Source organism: Pleurodeles waltl, chromosome 1_1 (assembly GCF_031143425.1).
Source record: "Pleurodeles waltl isolate 20211129_DDA chromosome 1_1, aPleWal1.hap1.20221129, whole genome shotgun sequence".
NCBI lineage: Eukaryota > Metazoa > Chordata > Amphibia > Caudata > Salamandridae > Pleurodeles > Pleurodeles waltl.
The window spans coordinates 407,205,564-407,231,915 of record NC_090436.1 but is presented as its reverse complement, the minus strand read 5'-3'; the positions used below and the strand labels follow the sequence as shown (position 1 = coordinate 407,231,915).

The 26,352-nt window shown below is 46.0% G+C and overlaps 1 protein-coding gene across 6 annotated transcripts in view; it reads right to left on the bottom strand.

Moving 5' to 3' along the window:
* POC5 (POC5 centriolar protein) overlaps window positions 1-26,352 on the bottom strand; it is a 212,075-nt gene that overhangs the window by 43,878 nt on the left and 141,845 nt on the right. For all 6 annotated transcript variants that reach the window (XM_069223681.1, XM_069223689.1, XM_069223662.1 and 3 more), the window contains one exon: window positions 10,812-10,991. In XM_069223681.1, the coding sequence (XP_069079782.1) occupies window positions 10,812-10,991 (180 nt within the window). The remainder of the gene's footprint in view (window positions 1-10,811; window positions 10,992-26,352) is intronic.

Sequence of the window (26,352 nt, the reverse complement as noted above, 5' to 3'; positions counted from 1 at the left end):
GTAGCCCCTACAAATAAAGTGCAGTACCCAGTGGAGGAAGATTGCTGCTGCTGACCTCTAAGGCTATCAGTCAAACAAGTATTTGTAAAGCACAGCTTGTCACCTGTGCTGGTATCCAGGCGCTAGGAGCAGGTCTTCACTCAAAAAGGCAGGTCTTGAACACTTTCTTGTAATCGGTCAGTGTAGGGGAGGCGGAGGGTATTCCAGGCCTTGGAGGCGAGGTGGGAGAAGGAATGCTCTGCGACGGGGCAGCAGTGAGTGCAGGGGATGTGTGCAAGGGCCAGTTGTGCAGAGCAGAGGTTTCTGCAGGGGTAATGAAAATTCAGATGTTATTTCAGAGAGGTGGGTCCCTGGTCATGGAGGACTATGTAGACATGAGTGAGGAGTTTGAAGTGGCATCTCTTCTGGATCGGAAGCCAGTGGAGGTCTTTCAAGTGCTGTCAGATGTGGATTCTCTTGGGCAGGTCGAGAATCAGTATGACAGCCGTGTTCTGTATTGATTGGAGTCTTTGCATGAGTTTGGTGGTGGTGCCGGCATACAGTGCATTTCCGTAGTCAAGAGAGCTGGTGATGTGGGCATGAGTGACCGTCTTTCTTGTGTTGATGGGGAGCCACTTGAAAATTTTCCGGAGTATGTGTAGCGTGTGGAAGCAGGCTGAGGGGATGGAGCTAATCTGATATCTCATGGCGAGCTCGCTGTCTAGGATGATGCAGAGGTTGCGGGCGTGGTCGAAGGGCCGAGCTCAGACAGCCACCAGAAGGCAGTGTTTTTGGGAAAGATGGGAACTTCCATCTTGTTTGTGTTCAGCTTTAAGCAGCTGTTCTTCATCCATGCTGTGATGTTCTTCATGCATTTGTGGAAACTTGTCTTGGTAGTGTTTGGGGATGAGCGAAGAGTGATAGGACGAGATGAGTGCTGTTGGCGTAGGAGAAGATGTTGATGTTGTGCGATCTGCTATGTCTGCGAGTGGAGTCATAAAATGTTGAAGAGTGTGGGGATGAGGGACGAGCCCTGGGGAACGCCGCAGATGTTATGCTTGGCTTGCGATGTGAAGGCGGGGGAGGGGGGCAGATTTCTGGGTGCATCCTTTGAGGAAGGATGCCATCCAATTAAGCACGTTCTCAGTGATTCCCGTTTGGCATAGACAGTACATGAGTGTGTGGTGGAAGACTGTCGAAGGCGGCTGATAGGTCGAGCAGGATGAGGGCGATGGATTCTCCTTTGTGGAGTATGGCTCATAAGTTGTCTGAGGCAGCGATCAGAGCTGCCTCAGTGCTGTGGTTGCTTCTGAAACCTAATCGAGATGAATCTAGTAGGTTATTTCTCTCTAGGTGTTCGGCAAGTTGGAGGATGACAGCCCTTTTCAAGACTTTGGCAGGGTAAAGGAGCAGTGAGATGGGTTGGTATTTTTATAGTTCATTGGGTCAGCCGTGGGTTTCTTGAGAAGGGGTTTGACCTTGGATTGTTTCCAGACATCAAGAAAGGTGGCTGTGGCCAGTTAAGCGTAGATGATTGTGGTGAGAAGTTGGTGGCTGATTTTGTTCCCTCTGAGGTTGAAGAGTCAGTGGCGGCAGAGGTCAGTGTGTGCTGCAGTGTGGATGGAGCTCATAAGGGCAGTTGTGCCTGTGTCTGAGTTGTTTCCAGGCACCGAGCAGGTGGTCGGTAGTGGTGGTTGGGGGTGTTGGAGGTTGAAGTTCTTGTAGATTCTTTCCATTTTGTTGTGGAAGTGGTTGGTAAGGGCATCGCAAAGCTTCTGTGATGTGGGGATTGCATTTTCTGTTCCTGTGGGGCAGGCGAATTGTCTGACAATGGTGAAGAGTTTCTTGGTTCGGTTGGTGCTAGTGTCGATCTGAAAGGGCAGGGCCTCAGTCTTTGCTGCTTTTATCTGTCAGTGGTAGCCACTGATGGCTGATTTGTAAGCGGTTGAGTAGATTTTCTTCTTACTGGTGCACCATTTTCTCTCGAGTTCTTTGAATCTGGATTTGGTGCAGGGCCCACGCATTTGGTGGAGCTGAGTTCTGGAGTGTACCAAGTGGCTTGCCTGGCTGTTCTGAGAGCTTTAGCTGGAGGGGGCGACCTGGTCGGTAGCATTGGCGAACCATGTCCAGAGATGGTAAAGTGTACAATTGAGCGGTCCGACCAGGTGACGTCTGAGGTGTGGGTGTAACTGATTCTGTTGCTAGAAGAGAAAATGGGGTCCAGCATGTGTCCTGCTATGTGTGCTGGATTGGTAACTAGCTCCTTGATGCCGAAGTTGTCTAGTCTTTCCAGGAGGTGGGTGGAGATGGTATCGGTGGAGTCATCAAAGTGGAAGTTGAGGTCTCCCAGGAGGATGAAATGTTCGGATTCAATGGCAAGGGGAGTGATTAATTCAGCAATAGCATTGCAGATTCCTGTCCATGGTCCTGGTGGTCTGTAGGCGAGGGTGCTTTTGAAGGTGGTGGAGCTGGAAGTTTATGTATTCCATGAATTGAGAGGTCTGGTCATCTATGATTGTGCAGGACATAGATTCCTTCTGTCTTATGGTGATGCTGCCTCCATGTTTGTTGGTGCGGTCCCGGTGTTTCATCTTGTAGCTGGTGGGAATTGCTTTAGCAATGTCCGGTGTGATAGCTGGGGTGATCTAGGTTTCACTGATGGTTATGTCGGTGTGAGGGTAGAAATGTTGTCCCATATTTCGGTGACGTGCTTGCTGAGTATCTGGTGTTGAGTAAGATGCAGCTGAGTTTGCCAGGTTTGGTCTTAGATGTTGCCTACGGCGCAATAGGGAAAGCTGCGGGGGTAGTCGGTCCTGAGGTGGCGGTGCAGCAGAAGTGGCAGCAGTTGAAAAGTCCCAGTGTAGTGCAGGGGTGATGCCCGGTAACACTTGTTGATGTGACCGGGGTCAAGGGAGTGAAGGTCGGTGGCAGAATATCTGCTGCAGTCCAGAGGTCCAGGGTTTCTGCCACTGGGTGTGGTCCAGGCTTGGACCAACACAGATAGGCTCTCCTTTGGTGTGCGAGTAGGGCACCCGCTGCACGCATCTGCCTCACGACCACACTGCAGCCTCCATTAAATAGGTCCTGGAAGGGGTGGGGGGAGGCAGGAAAAAAAAAGTAGAAACCAGAAGCGCAGGATCCCAAGGGCAAAGGAGCTGACCAGGCTTCCTGGGACAGTAGACCTTGGTGCTACTGGAGGGGGCAGCTTGTACAGGTGTGCTGGTGGGGCAAACCTGGTCAGGGGTGCCTGGCGCTGGGCAGACAGCCTGGTGCTGCGAGAGCTAGATCAGGGCCCGCTCAGTGGAGGCTGTGCTCCGGCCTCCATTAAATGGGTTCTGGGAGGGATGCGGGGAGGCAGGAGGGTGGGAAAAAGAGTGGGAACCACCATCTGTACTGCAAAAAACCTCTCTGGATAACTAAAGGGAGCTAGAAAACTGATGTCTCCAACAGGACATGCTGTGGGAACAGCCGTGGAAATTGTGATACTGCTGATGGAACCGTTGTGCCAGGGAAACCAGGTCCAAAAACCAAGCAGTGGTCCATCCTTGTTTAAAGAATTTGGGAGAGGAGTATGCATGATAGCCAAATAGGCAGAAGCTATAAAATTTCAAGTCTATTAAAAATACCTGGGCAGCTCCAGAAAAAACTGCGGAGCTCATCCATGTGTGGCAACAGATGGTGAAAGAGGAGCTCATAGATCGGGCAACCGAGTGTCCAGACCAGAGTAGAATATAAGCTTTGCTGTATCTTGTCCATGGTGCACAACCTCCACAAACCTGGTCAGGGGTGCCTGGCGCTGGGCAGACAGCCTGGCGCTGCGAGAGCTAGGTCAGGGCCTGCTCAGTGGAGGCTGTGCTGCGACCTCCATTAAATGGGTTCTGGGAGGGGTGCGGAGAGGCAGGAGGGAAGGGAAGAAGAGTGGGAACAACCATCTGTACTGCAAAAAAACTCTGGATAACTAAAGGGAGCTAGAAAACTGATGTCTCCAACAGGGCATGCTGTGGGAACAGCCGTGGAAATTGTGATACTGCTGATGGAACCGTTGTGCCAGGGAAACCAGGTCCAAAAACCAAGCAGAGGTCCATCCTTGTTTAAAGAATTTGGGAGAGGCGTATGCATTATAGCCAAATAGGCAGAAGCTATGAAATTGCATGTCTATTAAAAATGCTTCGGCAGCTCCAGAAAAAACAGCGGAGCTCATCCATGTGTGGCAACAGATGGTGAACGAGGAGCTCATAGATCGGGCAACTGAGTGTCCAGACCAGAGTAGAATATAAGCTTTGCTGTATCTTGTCCATGGTGCACAACCTACACAAAGTGATCAAAGAGATGATCAGGGACATTAGGAATGACTAGCTGAGCCATCTACCACAAAGCAGAGGTGCATCAGGCCAAGGTGCATTATTTCAGCAAAAGCCAGGCTCCCTGATGAAAAATAAAATATCTTCCTCATAGCTTCAATCTTTATCAACTCCTTATTTGATGGAGAGGTAGGAAAAGAATCAGGATTTTGTTTAGAAGACGAAGATGTCTGCACCACAAGACACAGGCGACTGGTGAGCTGTCAAAACTTTCTAATCCACCTGGGCAGGATGATGGGAAACAACTTGGCAACTGAAAACTGGTGCAGACTCTTGCTTGTTCTACACCACTGGAATAGGGTCTATGATGACTTGTTGAAAGAACTGCAGATGTCCAACATCAAACACAGCAAGCTGTAGCATCTCAGTGAAGGAATTTTACTTTGTTTCTACTACAGAAAAGGGTAGTTTGAGGGCCTTACGCAGTACTGAAATAAATGAAGCCACTTCCAGATCAAGTCAAGAGATCACATCTGTGGTGGCATGAATTAAGATCTGAGGCCTGGCGTATGAAGAGCATCAGTAAGCTATTCTTAGGAGAATCACTGTGGTACTAGGTAGTGAACTCCCGGTTTGGAATAAGGAATGGTGCATGAATAGGCCACTCATTTGCAATGCCTTGACTTTCCTCAGCAGAAGGTGTGTTGGACTGGTAGGAGAAACAGTAATTATAGGTTTTATTGTAGGACTCATCATGGAGACAATATTGCTGGCTTCAGGTGGCAGCACCACCGCGTGCGGGGCACTGAGTCTTATTCCGCACCATCTGAGAGCTGACGGCCTAACCCTTTCTGCTAGTTAGCTAGCATCACCTCCCCAGAACCCAAAAGTAAAGGTGATTTGTGGCAGCCTGGCGCATGACACTCAATGACTTCTCAGGGAAGTTGTACTGGAACACATCATACCCTTTTCTTTTAGTTACACAAGTTTCATACATGCGAAAAATAGAAGCAGGATTATGCTGAATACATTTTATTGGAGCAACTGCGTTCTATTTAAAAAGGCATGAATTGCAATTATAAGGACAATGGAACACAACACTATTAGTACGGTGACCTGAAAAGTGAAACAGATGACAAGTCCCTACATTCTGTCACACAAATGAATCTGAAATCCCTACCTGCACTACTAAAAATCTACATTAGAGAAATAGCAGTGTTAGTCCTAATCCACCCATACAAGGATCTGCAAAGAAACCCCATCCCCATTCCTGAGCAAAGTAGGGGGTTTGCCTGTTGGACTACTGGCAGTCCTTCCAAGTGGATGGTGGGATGAGGCCAAATTCAGCAGAGCTGCAACATGGTACAGCATAAAATGGCTGGCTGGAATGTTCCCCTCTAACTTAGTTTCTGGCAGTGTGTTGTTTTATAATAAAACATGTTGTTGTTCTGAGAACTGCTCCGATGCGATAATTAATGCCTCCTTTCTGTGTAAGGTAGACATTGTACTCTCTGGATCAGCAATACTCTGTAAATATTCATGTACAGCCTTGTACAGCCACAGGCTGACCACAAGATGAAATGTCGTGCAAAAGAACTAATAAACTCTGCGTGAAAGGGCAGCTCATAACAATAATAAAACATCACTGCTAAAGTGAAGCTTTTGCTAAAATATTAAAAAGGAATAAATGTGCCCATGAAAAGTGCTAAAATAACCCCACAACAGATTAAAATAAATAATTAAAGGGAAGTGCAAAATGTTGTACTGAAATCATTAGTTCCACAAAGTAATAACATGTTGACATTTTTATTTTAACTGATCATTTGGTGCAAGGTGCCCAGTTCTTCTGTTCGTTAACAAATGTTTATTATCCATGGCTTTGCCATTGCCAATCACGATTGGACTGAATAAGTCAGGTTATTTTTTTTACGTTATTTTCCTGAGACAGTGTGCTGCAGTGGTCTACGGCTCTCAAACAGATATAATGGACAAAAGGAGGAAGGGAGGGAAAGAAGGAGTATTTGTACAGCACGAACCTTGGGCGTACCACTGTGAACAAACTTGTATTATTTCGATAGGGTACAGGATGGACAGGTGTCTCAAAAAACTTTTCTTCTGTTGTTGGATACAATGGTTAAATGGTTTGACACAAACAGAAAGAGCGATTAAAATTCTGTTTAGCAGGACAGCAATCTTAATTGAAAATTGTTGTAGGTTTATACATACATACATACATATTTATGTATTGTTTGGATGTGCTCTGTGGTTAAGATTGATGCCTCACTCCAAAGGACACATAAGTAAGACAGCAAGAAACACAATGCTGCATAATGAAGTAGTAAAAGGGACTTGAGTCTGGCCACTTATGTAGATCTCTCTAGAGCCTGCCACATAAGTCACGACGAAATCAATCAAAAGGGGTGCTTCACCTGTCATTACATTTGGCAAACCAAGAAATGGGGAAATCCCAAAAATCTTGGGTGCCAAAAAATAAACCTACTATGGCCTTGCAGATTAATACGTGGCGAGGATCTAATGAAACCCTTCTTGCCTAACAACGGACATGTGACTGACTATTTGTCCCAAACCCCCCCCTCCCACCCCCCCCCCCCCCATTCCAGGAGAACTAGTGGTACTTAAGGCAGCAGTTAGTGCTCAGTTTTCAAGTGGAGAGTAATGCACATTTGTCAGTGGCAACATTTACCATCATGTAGGCAAGGTAAGAATTTGTGAGTAAATTTACAGTAGGCCTATGGCACCTGATCATGGCAGAATCCAGACGTTAAGGAGAAGCGAGTCTGGTTAGTACCTGGATTGAACCCAACCAGGGAATACTAAGTACAGAATGCATTTTTTTGCTTTATGATCACCATCAGTTGTTGTTCAAGTTTAATTTTTCCTTTACAGATCCAAATTCATATTTTGTCACTAGCACCAACGTGTAACTTATAATATAAAAGTTAACAATTGAAACACTGGTGTGCAGAAATTGTGCAGCTATACCATCCTGAAAGCTTGTGGTCATGTCTAATCTCAGATGTTCAGCAGGATAAGGCAACAATCAAGCATCTATACAACCACAATCGGACAAAAGCACAGACCAAAAAAAAACCCACAAACTTGTCACCAGATGTCTACATATACCATTAGCCACCTCTACACGAACAGCTATTCCAATGCCTGCTCTTCAGCCGTCCACACCCCCCACCCACCAGCCGACCACACACCCCCACCACCAGCCACGAACAAGCGCCCACCACCAGCCACCGACACGTGCCCACCACCAGCCACCGACAGGTGCCCACCATCAGCCACCGACAGGTGCCCACCATCAGCCACCGACAGGTGCCCACCATCAGCCACCGACAGGTGCCCACCATCAGCCACCGACACGTGCCCACCATCAGCCACCGACACGCACCAATCAGCTGCTAAAACTACATGCCCATCCACACCAAGCACCCACAAACACAAAGGCCCAGACACACACAGACCAGGAGATGTCCACACATACATAACCAGATGCTTACATACACACCTGATGCCAATATACAGAGCATCTGACACAAAAACAGAAAGCTACCCATATCATCAGGTGGCCCTATACTCACCATTAGATGCTCATTTACCGGACCATCTCGTTTGGAATCCTCACAAAAGGAAAGAGGCAGTAGGATAGCAAAGCATAGTTTAAGGCAGTGGGCAGCTGGGTGCAAGTTCAAATATTGTATCAGGGTACAATAGGGCAGCAGAGCAGGATACACTGGGTAACAAGGCTTGGATGTGGTGGCTGGATCCAAGCACTAGATGGCAGCAGTGAGACTGGCAGGGCTGCACAGTGAGTCTGGGAGCAACATGGCCAGTTGGCAGAGGGATGCAGATCCAGCACGAGGCACATTGTGACAACTGCTGAATCGAACTGGCGGGTCCATGTGGAACAAGGGAAGCAGAAGGCTCAGCACATCATTAGATGCCACACTCACCATTATATGCTCCCACATCCACCATTTTACGTTGCAACAGCCACCTTCTGCAGTCCATAAGCACAAAGTCAGATGCCCACATGGACACTGCTCACTACTCTGTTACTGATGGAGTAAACACTGAGCCAACAGACCATGCTACAAATAACCTAACAAAGGGGAGGGAAGAGGTGGTGAACCTGGCCATCATGGGACTGCTGACCTAGCACATAGTTTGCAATGATGAACAGAGCGGAGGAGCATGTGTCTCTCCTTCTTAGGCCACAATGGGGGCAAACATAAGTGTTAGGTACCCTGTTCGCAACTGCAAGCAAAGCAATCAGCCACCTGTAACCAGTTCCTAAAGAAATCATGAAAATGAAGACACCGGGGACAACTGACCTCTAGCTAGCTACCTACATCACCACAAAGGGTGTCGGTTTAGTGTACGCTGCCATGCTTCTCCCCAGCCAGCATCATTTTGCAACCTTTAAAGGCTTGGGACAGGTGACAGTTGTTGGCCTGATGTCCCATTTGAAACTGTGAGCTGGGAACAGCCACATCAGTCTGTCCCAAACCACCTTCATCCTCAAAAAGCTCAGCAACAGCTGACTCAGAGCAGCCTGGAACCCTGCTAGTGGATGTTCTTGGTTGGTGGACCATTGTGAAAGGTGTAGAACAATAGAATCCATGCCACACACTTAGCACTGTGAAACACATTTCACAAACAGTACACGATGTACAATATCATGACTTTACATTAATTACATATAAAGGGAATAGAAACCTGAATGGAATCCAAAGTTTGAAGAACAAAGAAAACACCCTGATACAATACCTCTTGCCCCCGCCATACACTTCACAAGGTGAAACATGTTTTTGCACACTAAATACCACATTCGAAAATCTACACCCAGGAATTTTTTCTATACTAAACAGGTTTGATTGCAAATTAAGGGCCAGATGTAGCAAAGTGTTTGCGCCTCGCAAACAGCAAAAAACGCTGTTTGCGAGGCGCAAAAGCCTCTTTGCTATGCAGAAATGCATTTTGCGAGTCCGATCCGACTCACAAAATGCATTTCCGACTCGCAAATAGGAAGGGGTGTTACCTTCCTATTTGCGACTCGCAATGCAATTCAATTCCATTTGCGACCACGAAAGCGGTCGCAAATGGAATCGCAGTTACCATCCACTTGAAGTGGATGGTAACCCAGTCGCAAACGGGAAGGGGTCCCCATGGGACACCTTCCCCTTTATGACTGGAAAAAAATATATATTTTTTCAGAGCAGGCAGTGGTCCAATGGACAATTACCTGCCCTGAAAAAAACGGAAACTAGAGGTTTCGTTTTTTTTTTTTCCCCCCAAGTGCAGCTCGTTTTCCTTTAAGGGAAAAGGGCTGCAGATGGAGAAAAAAAAACTGCTTTATTTAAAAGCAGTCACGGACATGGTGGTCTGCTGTCTCCAGCAGGCCACCGTCCCCGTGAGTGCCCATACTCGCAATGGGGTCGCAAAATGCGACCCTCCTCATTAATATTAATGAGGTGGGTCTTTTGCGACCCCATTGCGAGTTGCAGAAGGTGTCTGAGACACCTTTCTGCATACCAAATTGCGAGTTGCAATTTGGTTTCTTCCTACATCTGGCCCTAAGTTTTGAACCCCAAAAGCTTTTAACACCAATATAGACTGGCATATCAGGCGTATGATATAACATACAAGACCCCAACAACAATGATAATTAATTTTCACTCAAGAATAAAACAAGAATAAAAATAAATAGTTTACATTAACTTTCTATTTATTGCCACTCCAGCTAATGAGACACTTCACATACTCATACACGTTCTTGCCCACTCTATTAGTCAAATCTAATTTCTCCAAATTACATGGTATGCCAGAAAGGAAAGAGGCAGGAGATGAGGTAAAGGTAGTACCTTAATTTGTTTTGTGCTAAAGCCACTGTTGATCCTACGACTAACCTTAACTTTTCTCAACTTTATGGGCGTTTAATACATTTCAAATTGGAACAGTGATCACATACATTACCACAGAGCATAAACAAGGATAATGTGTGATGCACAAGCCCTCATATATTGACATAACCCACTATGCACTGCCTTTGGCCATGCACACCAAGGCTTGCGCGTAGAGCACAGAGAAAAGACCAGGCCTTGCACTCAGTGCCTGTGTGCCTGTGTGCCAATGACCCAGGCAGCGGGTGGGTAAATGGCCTAGCCATCAGTCATGTCCATTGCCTATGCTTTTGCCCACAGGATTGGGCATAGGCCTACCCATTGGCCAGGCCCTGGGCATAGGACCTAGCCATTGGCCAGATTCTGAACAAAGATGCCATATGGACCTAGCCCACTGCAAGAAGCGTTCAGCCACGTGCAGCTTTCCCCTTTGGTCTCATTGTGCCAGAAAATTGTGATTTCATAAAACCTGACTGTGCACATTTACTGCTATACAGATTGGACAGTGGGCACAAAGTGTGGTACACGACTACCAGAAAAAACGTGCAATATTAAGCATGTCACAAAGGTTATTTTCCATAACCCAAAAAGAGTTTACCTGTGTAATGGGATGATGTTTCTCCACGACAATAGAGCTCATTGGTGGCGTTACACCTACTGAAGTTATATTGCTTCCAATTCTATTCGCTTTCTGCACCAAATCCACCCGTCCAGTGATTCTTGCCGTTATTGTTTTTCCAGCGTTCTGCTGAGCCGACGTTACAACTCTTGTCATGGGCTAAATTACAGAAAAACACATTTTACAAACTAATAAGCTACATACCTTAGGTAACTTTTTTTATGATAAATACCCTGTCAGTTTTAAGCAATTCAACCATCCGACAACAAGAAAGCACCTGTTCACACATCTACCAGACATCACAGTTTGAACAGTAGCAGCACCACATAGGTGCTGCAGCAGCGGTGATGTGATTTCTGCATAATTCACCTGCTCCAAAGTCTCCTGGACCTGTAAATGAAATGCTACTAGTGGGCTTGCAGCAATGATTGTGCCATCCACTTAAGTAGCCCCTGAGATAGATCTAGGCCTCCCAGTGCGGCCTGTGTGTGCAGTTTAAAGTGCTATTTTGACCCGACTATCTGGTAAAATACACCTTTTGCCAGGCCTAAACTTTCCTTCTTAATACATATAGGTCACCCCTAGGTTGGGCCGTCAATAGCCCATAGGGCAGGGTGCAGTGTCTTTAAAAAGTTGGACATGTAGTTTTAACTTTTACAGTGACAAACACAAACGCAAAGTTTTTTTAACTATTGCAAGGTCACCCTTTTCCATAGGATAACATTTGGTTATCATAATACAATTAATAAGTGACAACTTCAAGTTCAGCGCAAATGGGAATGTCGAGTTTGGGGTCTAAAGAATTGTACTTTAAAACCGCATTTAATGGTAAAATCGGATTTTAAGTCACAATTCTGAGAATGCCACTTTTAGAAAGTTGGAATTTTCTTGTCCTAACCATTTGGTGCTTGCAGCCTGTATTCTGGGTGACATGGGTAGATGTAGCTTGCAGTTGGTCGTTGTGTATTGCATCCAGACAGTGAGACAAAGAATAGGTGTTGGCAGGATGGGCCATCTCTGACTTGATGAGGGAGAGTAGCTGTCACCTACCACAATTGCACATCACAAAGGCTCTGTCTGAGCACACTCACAAAGTGTTTGACAGTAGTCTGCTGTGACCTCAGACAAGAAAGAGCCAAAGCAGGGAGGCAAGAAATTGGGGTTGGAAACCTCCAGAACCTTCTCCTACTTCAAAGTGGGCACACCAGGTATTAATAATGGACCCTCAGACCCAACGCTTCAGTACATCTCTGGACCCATGGAAGGGTTAGAAAGAATGCTGTACTGCTCTGCAAGAAGGAGTGCTACTCTGCTCTGCTGCCTGAGTGAGAAGGACTGGACTTGCATCTTGAACCCCGGACACCCACAGTGATTCGAAGGATTAGTTGGCTGGCCTCCTGGATACTATTCTCAAACCACTAGAGTTGTGTAGGAAGCTGGCCTGGTGTGTGGTGGGTACCTGAGGTATCTCCTATTAGTGTAGTGTAGGCAGTTTCTAGAAGCTAGGCTCTCTAGAGGTAGCTGTGGATGAGCAGCCAAGGCTTATCTAGGAGACATGCAAAGCTCATGCAATACCACTGTAGTCATACTTACACATATGAAAGAAATCACTCATTGTTACATAAATTAAGGTACTTTATTTTAGTGACACAAATACCAAAAAGTACTAGAGAGGCAACCCTCCAATTTGGGGTAAGAAACATACTAGAAATGTACACTAGTAATCAGCAATATGCATAGAAAGTGATAGAAAACAGTGCAAATGTAAATAGACAATAGTGACCCTAGGGTTGCCCAAACCATATACTAAAAAAAAATACAATGCAAACACAGGACCCACACACCTAGGTAAGTGGAATGTGTAGAGGGGAGCTGTGGGTACTAGGAAACCCCAAAGGTAAGTACCACAGTGCCCCCTAGCGACCAGGAGGAAAGGAGTAAATTACTACTAGATTTTCCCCAAACCACCCAAAAGGAAGAAAATGAAAAAAATGCAACACCCAGACAAGGCTGCAAGAAACCAGAGGTGGATTCCTGAAGAGGAAGACCTGTGGAAGAAGGGGAGCAGGTCCAGAAGTCACAGAAGAGTCTGGGGGGAGCAGGAGCTACTACCCACCCAGTTGTGGATGCAGGAGTTCATCGATGGTAGGACAAAGATGGTCAGGAATGCAGCCCTGGAGCAGGTGAAGAGTTCCTGGAGGATGCAGTCTACGTCCCACGCCTGATAGATGATTGCAGTAGGTCACTGGCGTGCAAAAGCCACAAACAAGTCTTGGCAAAGGCAGAAATCACAGTGAAGCAAAAGTGGAGCTGTTGGAGACCAGCAAGGTCCAGGAGGACTCAACCTATGGAGGGAGTCCAAGGGGGACCCTCAGCAAGGCAGAGAGTCAACGGAAGAAAAGGCAGCTCCCAACCGAGCAGCCCACGCAGCACTATTGGAGTAAGGGTCTCACGCCGCAGGAAAAGCATGCAGAGGGCGATGCTTCCCAGGAAAAAGTGCTGGGGCTAGACGGAGCCTGAAGATCCCTCAGAGGAGATGCAAATAAGCCCTTGTAGCGGCAAGAGAAGCAGTGCACGGGGACACTGTCCGGCATGGGAAGGCAAGGGCTTACCGCCACCAAAGTTGGACAGCTGGCAGAGAGGACCAAGAGACTTCTCCAGACCACCACCCGTGATGCAGGATCCACGCAGCTCAGGATGAGAGGAGATCCACACAGCCAGTTGTCGTGGCAGTTGGTGCCTGCAGATGCAGGGGGAGTGACTACTTCACTCCAAGGGAGATTCCTTCATCCTTCTCATGCAGACTGAAAACTTGCCGCTCTCAGAGGATGCACAGCCGGTGAAATGTTGCAGAAGCTGGAAGGAGCCGTGGAAACAATGTTGCAAGCAGTGTCTTCGGGGTGGATGCAGATTGTTGTTCTTGGAGGGTCCAGTCATGGTTCCAGTGGCTAGAAGTTGAAGTAGAGGTTGCAGAGGAGTCCTGCTGAAATCTAGCAAGCCGAATATGAGGACCCACTAAACAGAGAGACCCTAAATAGCCCTGAAAGGGGGATTGGCCCCCTAGCCAGGTGATTACCTATCAGAAGGGGGCTCTGACGTCACCTGCCTGACCTGGCCACTCAGATGCTCCCAGAGGTCCCTGCCAACCTTGGATTTAAGATTCCAGAACCCAGAGACCCTCTGGAGGAGCTTTGGGCACCACCCCTGAGGTGGTACCCACAGACCCCCTGGAGGAGCTCTGGGCACCACCCATGGGATGGTAATGGACAGGAGAGTGGTCATTTCCCTTTCCATTGTCCAGTTTCACGCCAGAGTAGGAACTGGAGGTCCCTGAACCGGTGTAGACTGGTTTATGCACAGAGGACACCAAATGTGCCCTTCAAAGCATACCACTGGCTTGGGGAGGCTACCCCTCCCAAGCCATGTAACACCTATTTCCAAAGGGAGAGAGTGTTATCCCCACCCCCCCTCTCAAAGGAAATCCTCTGTTCTGCCTTTCTGTGCTTGAGCTGTTCAAGCAGCTGGATGGCAGAAACCTGTCTGAAGGGTGGCAGCAGCTTGGGCTGCCTGGAAAACCCCAGAAGGCTAGTAGGAGCAATGCTGGGAGTCCTTTAAGGAGCCCCCAGAGTGCATGGAATCATACTTCCAAGAATGGCAACAGTATTGGGGTATGATTCCAACAAGTTTGATACCAAACATGCCTATGTTCGGAGTTACCATTATGTAGCTGGACAAAGGTAGTGACCTATGTCCGGTACACGCATAAAATGGCATCCCCGCACTCGCGAACTCCAGGAAAATGGAACTGGAGTTCATGGTGGAACCTCTGCTAGTGCAGGGCTGCCCTCACACACACAGGTACTTGCACCCTGCCCTCTGAGCTAGGAGGGCCTGCCATAGGGTGACTTACAGTGACCTGGTGCAGTGACCTGTAGGGCAGGTCTGCATCCCCATGGGTGGCATAATACATGCTGCAGCCCATGGGGATCCCCTGGCACCCCAATGCTCTAGGTACCATATATGACAGACGTACATGGAGGCACCAGTATACCTAATGTGGGGTGTGAGTAACCAAGTTAGAAGGGAAAGAGCATAATCACTGGGGTCCTGGTTAGCAGGATCCCAATGAGCACAGTCAAACACACTAACAACAGGCAGAAAATGGGGGTAACCATGCCAAGAAAGGGGGCACTTTCCTACAAGGTGTGTGTCTGGGTAGCGCAAATCAACATCTCTTCCCCGTTAAACATGTTTCTGCCTACCCCAATACCGCAGTCCCCTTTTATTCTTCTTGTGCTGTACTGGAGGACACCCAGTAACGTAGGGTCCTTGGCTGAGAGTGCTGGGTGTGATAAGTTGCACCCAGTCTCTCCCTCTATGCCCTCCAAATAAAACTAAGATGCACCCTCATCAGATTGGCAGCATGTTCAAATTTTAAACAAGGTTTGTACTTTGGATGGCCAAAGCTTCTTCCCAATGTACCAAAATCGGATGGATGCTGGACCCATTCTGTTAGCAGTTGTACTCTGTCTTGATATTACAAGGAAGCAACATACCAGCAAAAAGGGACTTTCACCTCAAACAGAACCCTGCTAGCTATTGTGTTATGACGGTCAGGATCCAACAAATGGATGAAGGCAAAACAGATTCCTGGGGTGATAGGAACAGGTCTCTGAACAGGAAGATGTAGGATCAATGTCCAGCTTACTGATGGTTGTTTAGGGGTTAGCTCAAGGACCTGAGATACTAAGAAGCAACAAAGAACTTGCAGCTGAGCTGACCAGACGCGGTTATGCCGGCAAAGCCACAAGGTAATTCTGGGAATGTAAGTTTGGTGAGAGCCTGCATTGTCTGTGGCCTGCCGGGCTATTAGGACTGTTTACATTTTTTGTAGCCCTAAGGGTTATAGATTTGGTTGAGATTTCAAAATTGTCATAGGTTCCCAACACTGAATCAGTTTCCAGTCCCAACTGATGGAACATTCAAGTAGAGTAACCCAAGATGGGCAACAGGATGTAGACCTGTTTGTGAACTCCATGGCCTAGGTAAGAAACCCCCTCTCCCAACCAACACTGTGAGCACCGTGCAGAAACCACATCTACCACAAAGGGAGCCTGTGCTAGAGGCCACCATAAACACTGAGATCCTGCCCACTGCACCAGGACATGTGGGACAATGTTGGAGCCCAGATACAGCCAAGGATGTGCAGCCCAACACTTTCATTAGAAGGGCTGGGGTGACCTGCTCTTTTGCAGTCTCTTCCAGGTGTCTGTTGCTGCCAGTGTGGCACTCAAGTAAAGGACCCTTGTGGGCTTACCCTGGTCTCCTCCCCCTCATCCCCTGCACAGCACTGCTCCTAGGCTGTTCTCCTTTAACACTGTGCATGGCAGTTCTCCTCCTCTGCTTTGGGATGTTCAGTTGTGCCTCACCATGCCACCTGGTAGTGCACAGTCAATTTAGTACCTCATCCAATACCTGGCATCCTGAATTTGGCCAGCACCGCATTGCGAGGCACCACTAAGACCTCCTTCAGAAGACATTACCCACACACCTGTGATAAAAATCCCTTCCCTTACACACTGACAAATGAGGCAGCCATCTTTGGTCACCCAGCTATCTTCTGGACAAATTCGTCACACTAGGCACTTCAAACTTGCAACATTCTGCACCATGTTTTACTCATCATCGCTAATCAAAGTGCCTCTTTGTAACTTTCTATTTTAAAGGTTTTAAGTATGCACTTAGCGCAATGTTTTAACTAAATTTGCAGTTGATAAAATTAAACTTGAAACTTTTATATATGGCACCCCGCTCTCAAAGGATGGTGCACGGACATTGTTTAATAAACCCAACCAACCCTAGAAATAAGACCAATCACCGGAACTGAGAATCCAGGTTCTATATTCAATTACCTCTCCAGCTGTTCTCATGGAACAATAAAAGAGGGTGAAATGAGCACAGACTTAAGCCACACCTACTTTAAAAATCAGGCAAGTCCCCTTCTTACCCACTGACCCCAGATAAGCCCAACTTACTCTAATAGCCCAATCCCCAATTACATGCCCCTAGGTTGAATACTCAGACCTAACAACCTAACAACATCCTCTCCCCTTTTATCTTACATTACTTTTGACTTCTCCCACTCTACTGATACTGCTCTAAGATCTGCCCTACCACCACGAAGTCCGTAAATCTCCCTCTTTGCCTCCTCCTTCTGTTCTTGACTTCCTCCTTGCCCTCACTCCACTCACGGAGACCACCTTTTGATGATGTTCACTGAAGCTCCAATGTTATTCATCTCTCTTACGAACTGAAAACTACACTCCGTGCCCCTTCACCAGCCCATAGTGCAGGGCACCGCTATAAGTCTGCTCTGTGCCACACAACCTCTTCTGTCCTCCCACATCTCTTCTGTCCCACATACCACTTCCTCCTCCCTTTGGAGGCTACATGGCAATGTCTACCCACCCAACTGACAATCCTCAATCCCACATCTTGGGTGCGAGCCCACATTCCTATATAAAGCTCTACTCCTCAAACCTTACAAAAATACTGTTAAGAACTCCAAAGACTGACTTCTCAAGGAGCTCCCAGAAACCCTTCTATCCAACCACTAATGCTATGCTCAAAAGGGACACCTAAATACTGACCTTACATTCTCCGTCTATGAACGTGCAGGCTGGACCAAACTTGCTCTGCTGGAACCCTGGCAGTTCGGGATGAACGGTTACCACTGGAGCAGGTTATAGACTGTTTTGCCAAAGGTTGGGTCCAAACTGATGTGACATGGTGTGCAAAATAACGATGGATTGGGATGGGGCCCGAGTAATTACCAGTAACCAAGATTAATTCAACCATTCCACCCATCACTTTTGTATGCTTCAGTGAGTTGTCCTAAGTGGGACGGGTACTCCCAGACGTGGGTCCTGTACACATGGTCACTGGAACAAAGCTATGGCCTGGGTTAGGAGCCCTACACAGGACAAAAAACAGTCTTGTGTTGCTTATGTTCTGGTTCAGGGAGGTTCTGGTCTTGCAGTTCGGGCTGAACTGTTACCATTGGAGCAGGGTCAATACTGAATTGCAAACGGCTGGGTCCAAACTGAGGAGGCATGGTGTGCAGAATAATGATGGATTGGGATGCTGACTGAGTAATTACCAGTGACTGAGATTAATTCAAGAATTCCATTCATAACTTGTTTTTTTTGGTGAATCCTCTAGGTTCTGAACCTGCAATCAGCCCATCTCTACACAGATGTCTCAATTTCCATCTACAACTGCAACATAATGATCCAAGCCTCTGACATCATCCTGCAAAATTTCAACCTACAATTCGTCAATCTGCACCATATCAAAAACATTAATCCCAGCCTTAACCATCAAATTAACGCACCTGGACCCAGCTTAGTCCACCTTAAATGGGACCCATTTGCAGTGACAGATAGCAGATCCCTTCTTAGGTGGCTCCCCCTTTACCCAGTCCCTTCGTCAATAGCCCTCCTACCAGCACTTTATCTCCCAAAACTACCACTGAGTCGAAACATCCCCTTATATTACACTGGGACCCACTTGCAGTCACAGACATCAGAGACCCACCTAATTGGCTCTCCTATGTCCATAACCACCCCTATCAACATACCACCCACCCCTCCTCCTCCTCCTCTTAGCATTAAAGCACACAAACCAAAAACTCTTCACCATGCTTCCTACTTTATCACCCATCATAAACCTGCAACTGTAACCCCAGCACCACCTCGGAAACCAAACTGCTCTCCTACTACCTTCCCCCAATGACCCTCTCCCCCTCTACTTACCCAAAAGGGGCCCATTATGTCCCCTCGCCACAGCGTGAACCCCCCCCTCAAAAAATTGCTTTCTCCCAGTGTACTACAACACACCAACCACAGAAGCCAGCGCTCAGCCAGATAAAAAAGAAACACTCATTCCCCACCCACCACTCCACTACGCACATGGTTGACTAACTCGGCCCAGGTTCTGATCCCACCCTACATCCAGTCTACCACTGAGAACATCTGGACCAAACTTGATTCACTACTCACAATCATCTTATACATGTCTGCAGGCTTGATAAAATTGCCAAAGTCATCTAAACAGAACAGCTTCTCTCTTACTTCCCCAATGGTATTTCCCCTCAATGGCCAGCTGTACCTAGGTAAACTTCACTCAAAAAGAGCTCTCCGCGACCACTCAAACATCAACATTAACAGTTCACTAAAACTCTACAGATCTAAAAGATGCTTCTTCCCCAACTCGAGCTCATCCAAAATACAGGTAATTGAAAGCTTTAGGAAACAAATTACTCTCCAGACATCAGTTAGACCCATCCCCAATAACCTATTGCATGTTCTTATTGCCCCCTTTATCACCACTGAGCAGACACTCACAAACCTGAAGTGCATCCTTCAGGACACTTTTTCTGTTACCATACACTGCTCGGAGATTGTGGGGTCTATCCTAAACCATAACTCCAACATAATTTTCCTCACAGAAACATTGTTTACTGAAAACTCATCCCCTCTTGACCTACTAGTGCCCACTATACTTCAGCATCCCATACCAGGGTCCTGATGGCCCAACTGGGTGATGGAGTCACTGTCATGTACATACAACCTATCTCAGATGTCAGAATTAAGAACTACTCTTTATATGAATGCCTAGGTGTTGAATTCCAGGGCACTGATTTGAACCCTGATTTTTATCAACAACCACCTGCCCAGAAGGCAATCAAATTTTCATGAAAGAATTAATGAAGTGCATCTCAAGCCCAGCCCCTGCTTCATAGAATATCATCTTTGTAGTTGAAATCAACTTAAAGTGGAACAATCAAATGGATCTCCATGTAACTCAGCTGAACACCTTCCTTAACAACAGTCTTTCACAATTCTGCACCAAACTGACACATAATAAGAGAGCCACACACAACCTTGGGATAGTCAAGATAGCAAACATCTTTCAACTTTATACAACCTGTCAACTGGTCCGAGCACCACCTCATCCAAATCTCCCTGCCTTTAATGAGAATGCAATCAAAAAGCCACACCTTTGTAACTACACAATGGATCAGAAACACAAGACTAAACCCACATGACCTAGCAGCGAAAACTGATGCTCATCTGGAGATTCTGACCCAAGATCACTCAGCAACACTACTGTCCTTTCACTTCAACTTCAAGATGGCAAACTAAAGGGAGCACTAGCTCCTCCAATGCTTAAAAGGCAAAAATAAAATAAAAAAAAGAACTCATATCAATGGTTGCCCTCAAACTAAGTGAAGATAGAAGACTTCTTCAAAACAGGAATGTAGATGGAGACAAAACCCTGTCAGCTTTGTATTTCCTGCCATTTGAGGTTCACGGAGACAATATAAAAAGAAAATCTTTGAAGAAAAAACATAATTCTTTAAAATGCAATTGAACCAAGGTGAGGGTCGATGTACTGATGGACCTCTGGACAGAGGCAGAGACTTGGGCTTCTTCTCTGCTTCTGAATAGTAATAGCTTAACCTCTCTTTCACTAATCTTTGGGTGTACATGTATGCAGACGTCACAGGAACTTGTGTCATGCCAGGTCCGCAATCTGATCATACAATTTATCTGAACATCAAGTTAATGGAGTTGTATTGACCTGCAGGAAACCACTGCACCTCATACTATTTAATGAAATACTATAAACTTAGGGATGCCCAAAAACACCACTTTCAAACACTTTAAAATGCTCTTACTAGAGTGGCCATTGAACTATAGATGAAACTTTTTCATTCAACCTCAGTATCGGCTGAGTGTTCCTTCTTTGGGCCATGCTCAAATAGGAGGCCACATTTTCTTTTTTCTCACGACTCCCAAGCTTTAACACAGACTTCCTCTTTGCTTTGCCTCTCTTTTTCAGGAAACCTAAACTTTTCCTCACAAGGTAATGCTTTTGTTATCTGGTTTAGTTCACTGCTCTATTGCACAAAGATGCTTTTAGAGTAGCAGCGGCATGCTTCCCAAGTGCTACATCATCACAATACTCATCACTACTAATCTTCATTACTGTTAGACCTGGCACCCTTGGCGTGGTTTCCCCTAACATTTTACCTTCTGCTTTTCTGACTCATTTTTGTAAGCTTTTAGGTTTCCAGGCATTTTACCACTCCTGACCAGTGCTAGAGTGCAGGTGCTCTGTACTCTAAACATGTTAACATTGGCTTCTCCACAATTGGCATATATAATTTGCTTGTAAGCCCCTAGTAAAGTGCAGTATATGTGCCCAGGGCCTGAAAATCAAATGCTACTAGTGGGCCTGCAGCAGTGATTGTACCGTCCACTACAACAGCCTTTCGAACACGTCTCAGGCCTGCCACTGCAGAGCTTGTGTGTGCAGTTCAACAGCTGTTTCGACCTGCCAAGTGCACCCACTTGCCATACCCAAACCTTCCTATTAGATGTAAGTCACCCTTAAGGTAGAACCAGTTAGCCTACAAGGGCATGGTTCAGTGTATTTAAAAAACTGGACGTGTAAACATGTCCATGTAGTGAAAAACGTAACTTCATTTTCCACTACTGCAAGGGTTCTCTCTCCCATAGGTCTACATTAGGATTACCTTAAAACATCTTTAAAGTGTAATTTTCAGCTGTGAAAAGATAGAAATATGGAGCCTGGTGACTTTGTACTCACAATTTAAAATCACCACTTATGGTGAAGTTGGATTTTAAAATTTTACGTCTGAAAATGTCACTTTTAGAAAGTTGGCACTTTCTTACTTTAACCATTCAGTGCCCATGCCTATCTCTGTACTCGTCTGGGGTAGATGATAGATGGGCGTTGTGCAGTCCCTGTAGACAGTCACACACAAAAGGAGCTTTGGGTGACATTTGGATCCTGATGGATCATCACCAGGCTGATGGGTCTACCTGGGCTAGATGGGAGGGAGGAGCAGACACTTACACCTGAATAGGGCTGTGCCTCTCCTTACACAAAGGGCTGCAAACCTCCCTGTAGAGTGTCTGGAGCCAGGTAAGGAACTGCGGGTACCTTGTGATCTTCAAAAGCCACATTTGAAGTCTCCCTCACTTCAAAGGCATATTTGGGTATAAGTACTGAACCTCAAACCACACCAAATTTGAACTCTACTGGAGCCAAGGACACTCTGCCAGGAAGAAGGACTGCTGTGCTGCCAGGAGGGACTGCCACTCTCCAACAGCACTGCTGTATTGGCCTACTGCTTGCTGTGAAGTGCTGTAGGAGAAACTGCCATTCTGATACATGCTTTGCTGTGGTGGCCTGCTGCTTCTTGCCTGAAGGACTGGACTTGTTCTCTACATCCTTGTACCCAAGATTCTCCAAGGGCATGTTGGCTTGCCCTCTTTTATCACTGAGTCTCAGGGACATCAAAGACTGCCTGCAACTCTCCTGATGCTGTTGGTCTCTGCCTTCGGTGAGTCCTACCCTTGCCAGAGGTGCCCCCTCTGCAGTCCTGGGCCTCAGAAGTAGGTTCTGCAGCGGATTTCTGCAAAACCCAATGCATACCCTTGAATCCAGGAGAACTTCCAACACACAGCTCTCTCGATGCCGAGGCTGCTCAATGGCAGCAGATTCACAGCCTGCGCAGCTCAACGACGACACACTGTGCGGCTCGTCAATGATGCATCGCGTTCATTTCAGTGGCGCCAGACGACAATGCAGTGATCCGACTGTGTGAAAAATACAGATGCATCGTGCCCTCAACGATGATGCTTTGCTCCATCAAAGGTACTGTTTCAGCAGACTCGGAGGGTAGGCAAGCTACAGAACCCACTCAATCGCAGTAGGCCTGGACTTGGAATTACATCAATACCTTGTAACCACTATTGACTGTTTTCACATTTAATCTTAAAAAAAAAAAAACATATCTCAACTTCTACTTATTGGATTTTTGTCATTATAGTCTTGTTTTACCCAGATAAATATCTATTTCGCTAAACTGGCATGGAGTCTTTTTATGGTCTTTCACTGTGTTACTGTAATTAAGTGTTGCACAAATACTTTACACATTGCCTCTTAAGTTAAGCCTGACTGCTCTGTGGCAAGCTACCAGAGGGTGAGCACGTTATTTTAGGGTGTGCATCTGACTTACTCTGACCAGGACAGTGGTCCCTAATCGGATAACCAAAAAACCAATTTCTAACAATTACCATACTTATCACACTGTTGGTTCACATACATGATATAGGTGGGCCAAACACAGACACTTAACTTCTACACTTCAGCTAAAGCTTCATGCCGGAAGATTTGGTAGTATTAATAAAACAAGCAGGCAAGAGCTCAACAAGCCTTGATGATCTTGGCATCTGTGATGGACATAAAAAAACTAAATGGCAATAAAAACTAAGTCTTGTGCCACACAATACCAACTAAATGGCAGAACTCTTCTGAATTACTGAAACATGGCTGGGTCCAGTTTTATGGAAGGAGTATCCAGTATCAGAACTATGTTGATTGGAGGGAAATTAATCAATGCTACATTTCTGTACTGGGATATATTTTTTGGAAGAGGCTAGATACAGAACGCATGTGTAAATAAAACATCACAGTATGCATCTGGGCATTGAGCAACAGCACATGTTCTTCCCTAGTGAAATTTTCCTTGCCTCCACAAAAAAAAGAGGCTTCACCATATGTAAACAATTTAGGGACACTTTAAATCAGAAACATAACATACAAACAGTTGTAGCTTGTACAATGTGGTAAAGGAAATACTTGTGAGGATAGGTCAGTTGAATTTAAAGTTTAGAAGCACAGTTATGTTTATTCATGTTACCTCTTTATAGAACTGCAACACTATTAACTAGATGCAAGTTTTGGAGCATTATGCCAGAAATGGCTGTTGCTGGGCAAAAATTCCAGTTCTGCTTTGGCATGGAGTTTATACCTAAATAACTCAAAAATGGAATAAAGTCACTTCATGCTGTTCAGATACTATCCTTTCACTGGAAACTATAACTTCCAATTTGCTTGAACAGCACTCTCTGACCACCACTGTGAAGGTCACAATCATACTAGATAACAGAACAGTTGTCTGCCACGCTCCTTGTAAGATGTGCCAAGAATACCAGTTTTAACAGAACATTTTGGGTTCATTAGGGATGAGAGTAAGATTACTTTGTAAGCCAAAGAGTTTCTACTTAAAGCCCATTTATAGCTCAAAACACAAATGTGCCAGGACCATCTGGGAAACTTAGAACACAGGTTTGATAACAGTGCCCATACCAACCAGCGTTACATCTCATTAAAGAATAACAGGGTAAAGAAAAGCAGTTTGCTGAGGCCCAAAATGTATTCTCTCCATAGCCTGATATAAATTATTTTTCTTGGGTTCGAACATGCTCCCGAAAGGGCATTCATGCAAGATAGAGAAAACCCAAGCAGTGTGGCACTGGGCTTGTTTCTCGGCCAGCACAGAGCAGACAGAGCACTTGTACGCTTGTGTATTACACTCAATGAACACATGTATGTTCAGGTATTCATGTGGCATACTGCTCCATAACAAGAAGAAAGCAAAAAAGCCATCTCATACGAGAGTCCAAGGATTCAACCACCATTATTTCCTAATACCTTTACTTGAACACATTACTTAAACCGACAATTACTTCAACCTATTAATGCCAACACGTTCCTGCATTCTGAATGAAATTAACTCTCTTCCTAAATTATATTTAAGAATGAATAATCTTACGATATTTCTACTACTAGCCCTAACCTGAAACTAAATTATTTTACATATTATATTAAAGAAACAGTGTAATAAATTATATAAAAAAGGCATTACAGCAAATAAAAGCTATTACTATCCCTGAATGCCATTATATGTTACTCAAAAGTATTTGATCTTATTGTTAGCAATGCAAACTCTAACCATGAATTGTATTATGCTTAATGTTAATCTAGTTATTAATTATGAGGGGTCTGAAGGAGACTGTTAGAACTTGGTTTGTTGGTTGACTGGGAGGTGATCTCTGGTAAAGCAACAGCCCCAGTCCCTTGTAGTGGGAACCACAAGAAGTCACTAAATTAACCTGTGCTTAAACCTGGGTAGGTTGGCACACAAAGGCAGCCAGGCTTAACTTACAGGCAAAATGTAAAGTATTTACGCAGCACACTAACAAGAAAAATCCTATAACAATTTAGAAAAATAGCATACATTTTAATAAGTTGACCCCAAAATGACAAAAATGGCACCAGTAGAATCGGAGTTATGAATAGAAGCACCTAAAAGATCAAAGCGCCAACCGCGGACATCAAGTTGCCTGAGACCAGGTCAGAAACTAAAAATAAGTCTGAGCGTGATGGAGTGCAGTTCAGATACAAGAGGTGGACTGGGCCTTCGGGTTTAATAAAAATTCTGAGAAAGTAAAGTTCAGCAAGACAAGGCTGCAGGAGTCATTGTCATCATCGGATACCCTTGGGCGAAACAGCAGTGAAGATTTCTACATTTAGAATTAGTCTCTGAAAAGGAAGCCAAGAAATCTCCAGCAGGACGAGGCAACGCACTGTAGCCAAAGACAATTCTAATAGGATAGCCTTCTTCGGCAAAGGATCCCTGAAAAGGATTTACTGTGAGGGTAGTGGGAGAAGGTGCAAAGTCAATCCGACCGACGATGCACATTGGGCAATAGGCGAGCTGGTTGGTCCCGGTATCTGTCCGGTTCTCAAAGCAGCTTTAGCCAAAAAAAATCCAGGTCCCCACTTTTGGATTTGGGCTATTTGGACATCTTGAGCACCGCTTCCCAGGGCTTAAGACTTGAGGAGCACTACTTGGAGGGTCAGGACTGGTTTCAGGTGCAGGTTCATGATGGGGTAAGCATTGTGTGTCCCTGTGACTCCGGTTCACAAGAGCTAGTTTGCTGGCCTCCGGTTCACTTTGGAGGTCCTGGGACAGTAGAAGATCCATTACTTGTACCTAGGCAGAAGGCAGCAGTGCAAGAGGGCAGCAGTCCTTCGGAGCTGCATTCCAGCAGAGAGACAGTCCTTTCATCAGCATAGCAGTCCTTTTCCTGGCACAGAATACACAGGTTCCGAAGTGTACTTATTTACTGAAGAGTTGGCATTCGAGGTCCTATTTTTACACCCTGGCACCCTCCCTCTGGAAGGTGGGAGAACCTTTTAGACAGTGGCTTTGAAGTACATGTAACTTCCTGGCTCCCCTGCCCCAACTTCAAACTGGCTTCAGTGACAATGTTGAGGTGTTAAGTCCTTTGTGTGAAGGCACAGCACGCCCAATTCAGTTGCAAGTGGGTCTGTACTCCGCTCCGCCCCTTTATCCTGCCAGCACGTGACCCATCCAGGAATACCTAACCCTTCTACTGTGTGACTGTCTGGGAAGAAATCTCAAAATCTGTCAGTTATAATCAGTCATGTGACGCAGGCCAGGTTGCAGGCACAAAAGGGCTAAGGTGAGGCCATTGATGGAGGTGAGGGCTGACAAGCACCATGATGGTGGTCGGTGGCGGGGGTGGATGGTGTTTCACCCTCACAGCCACGT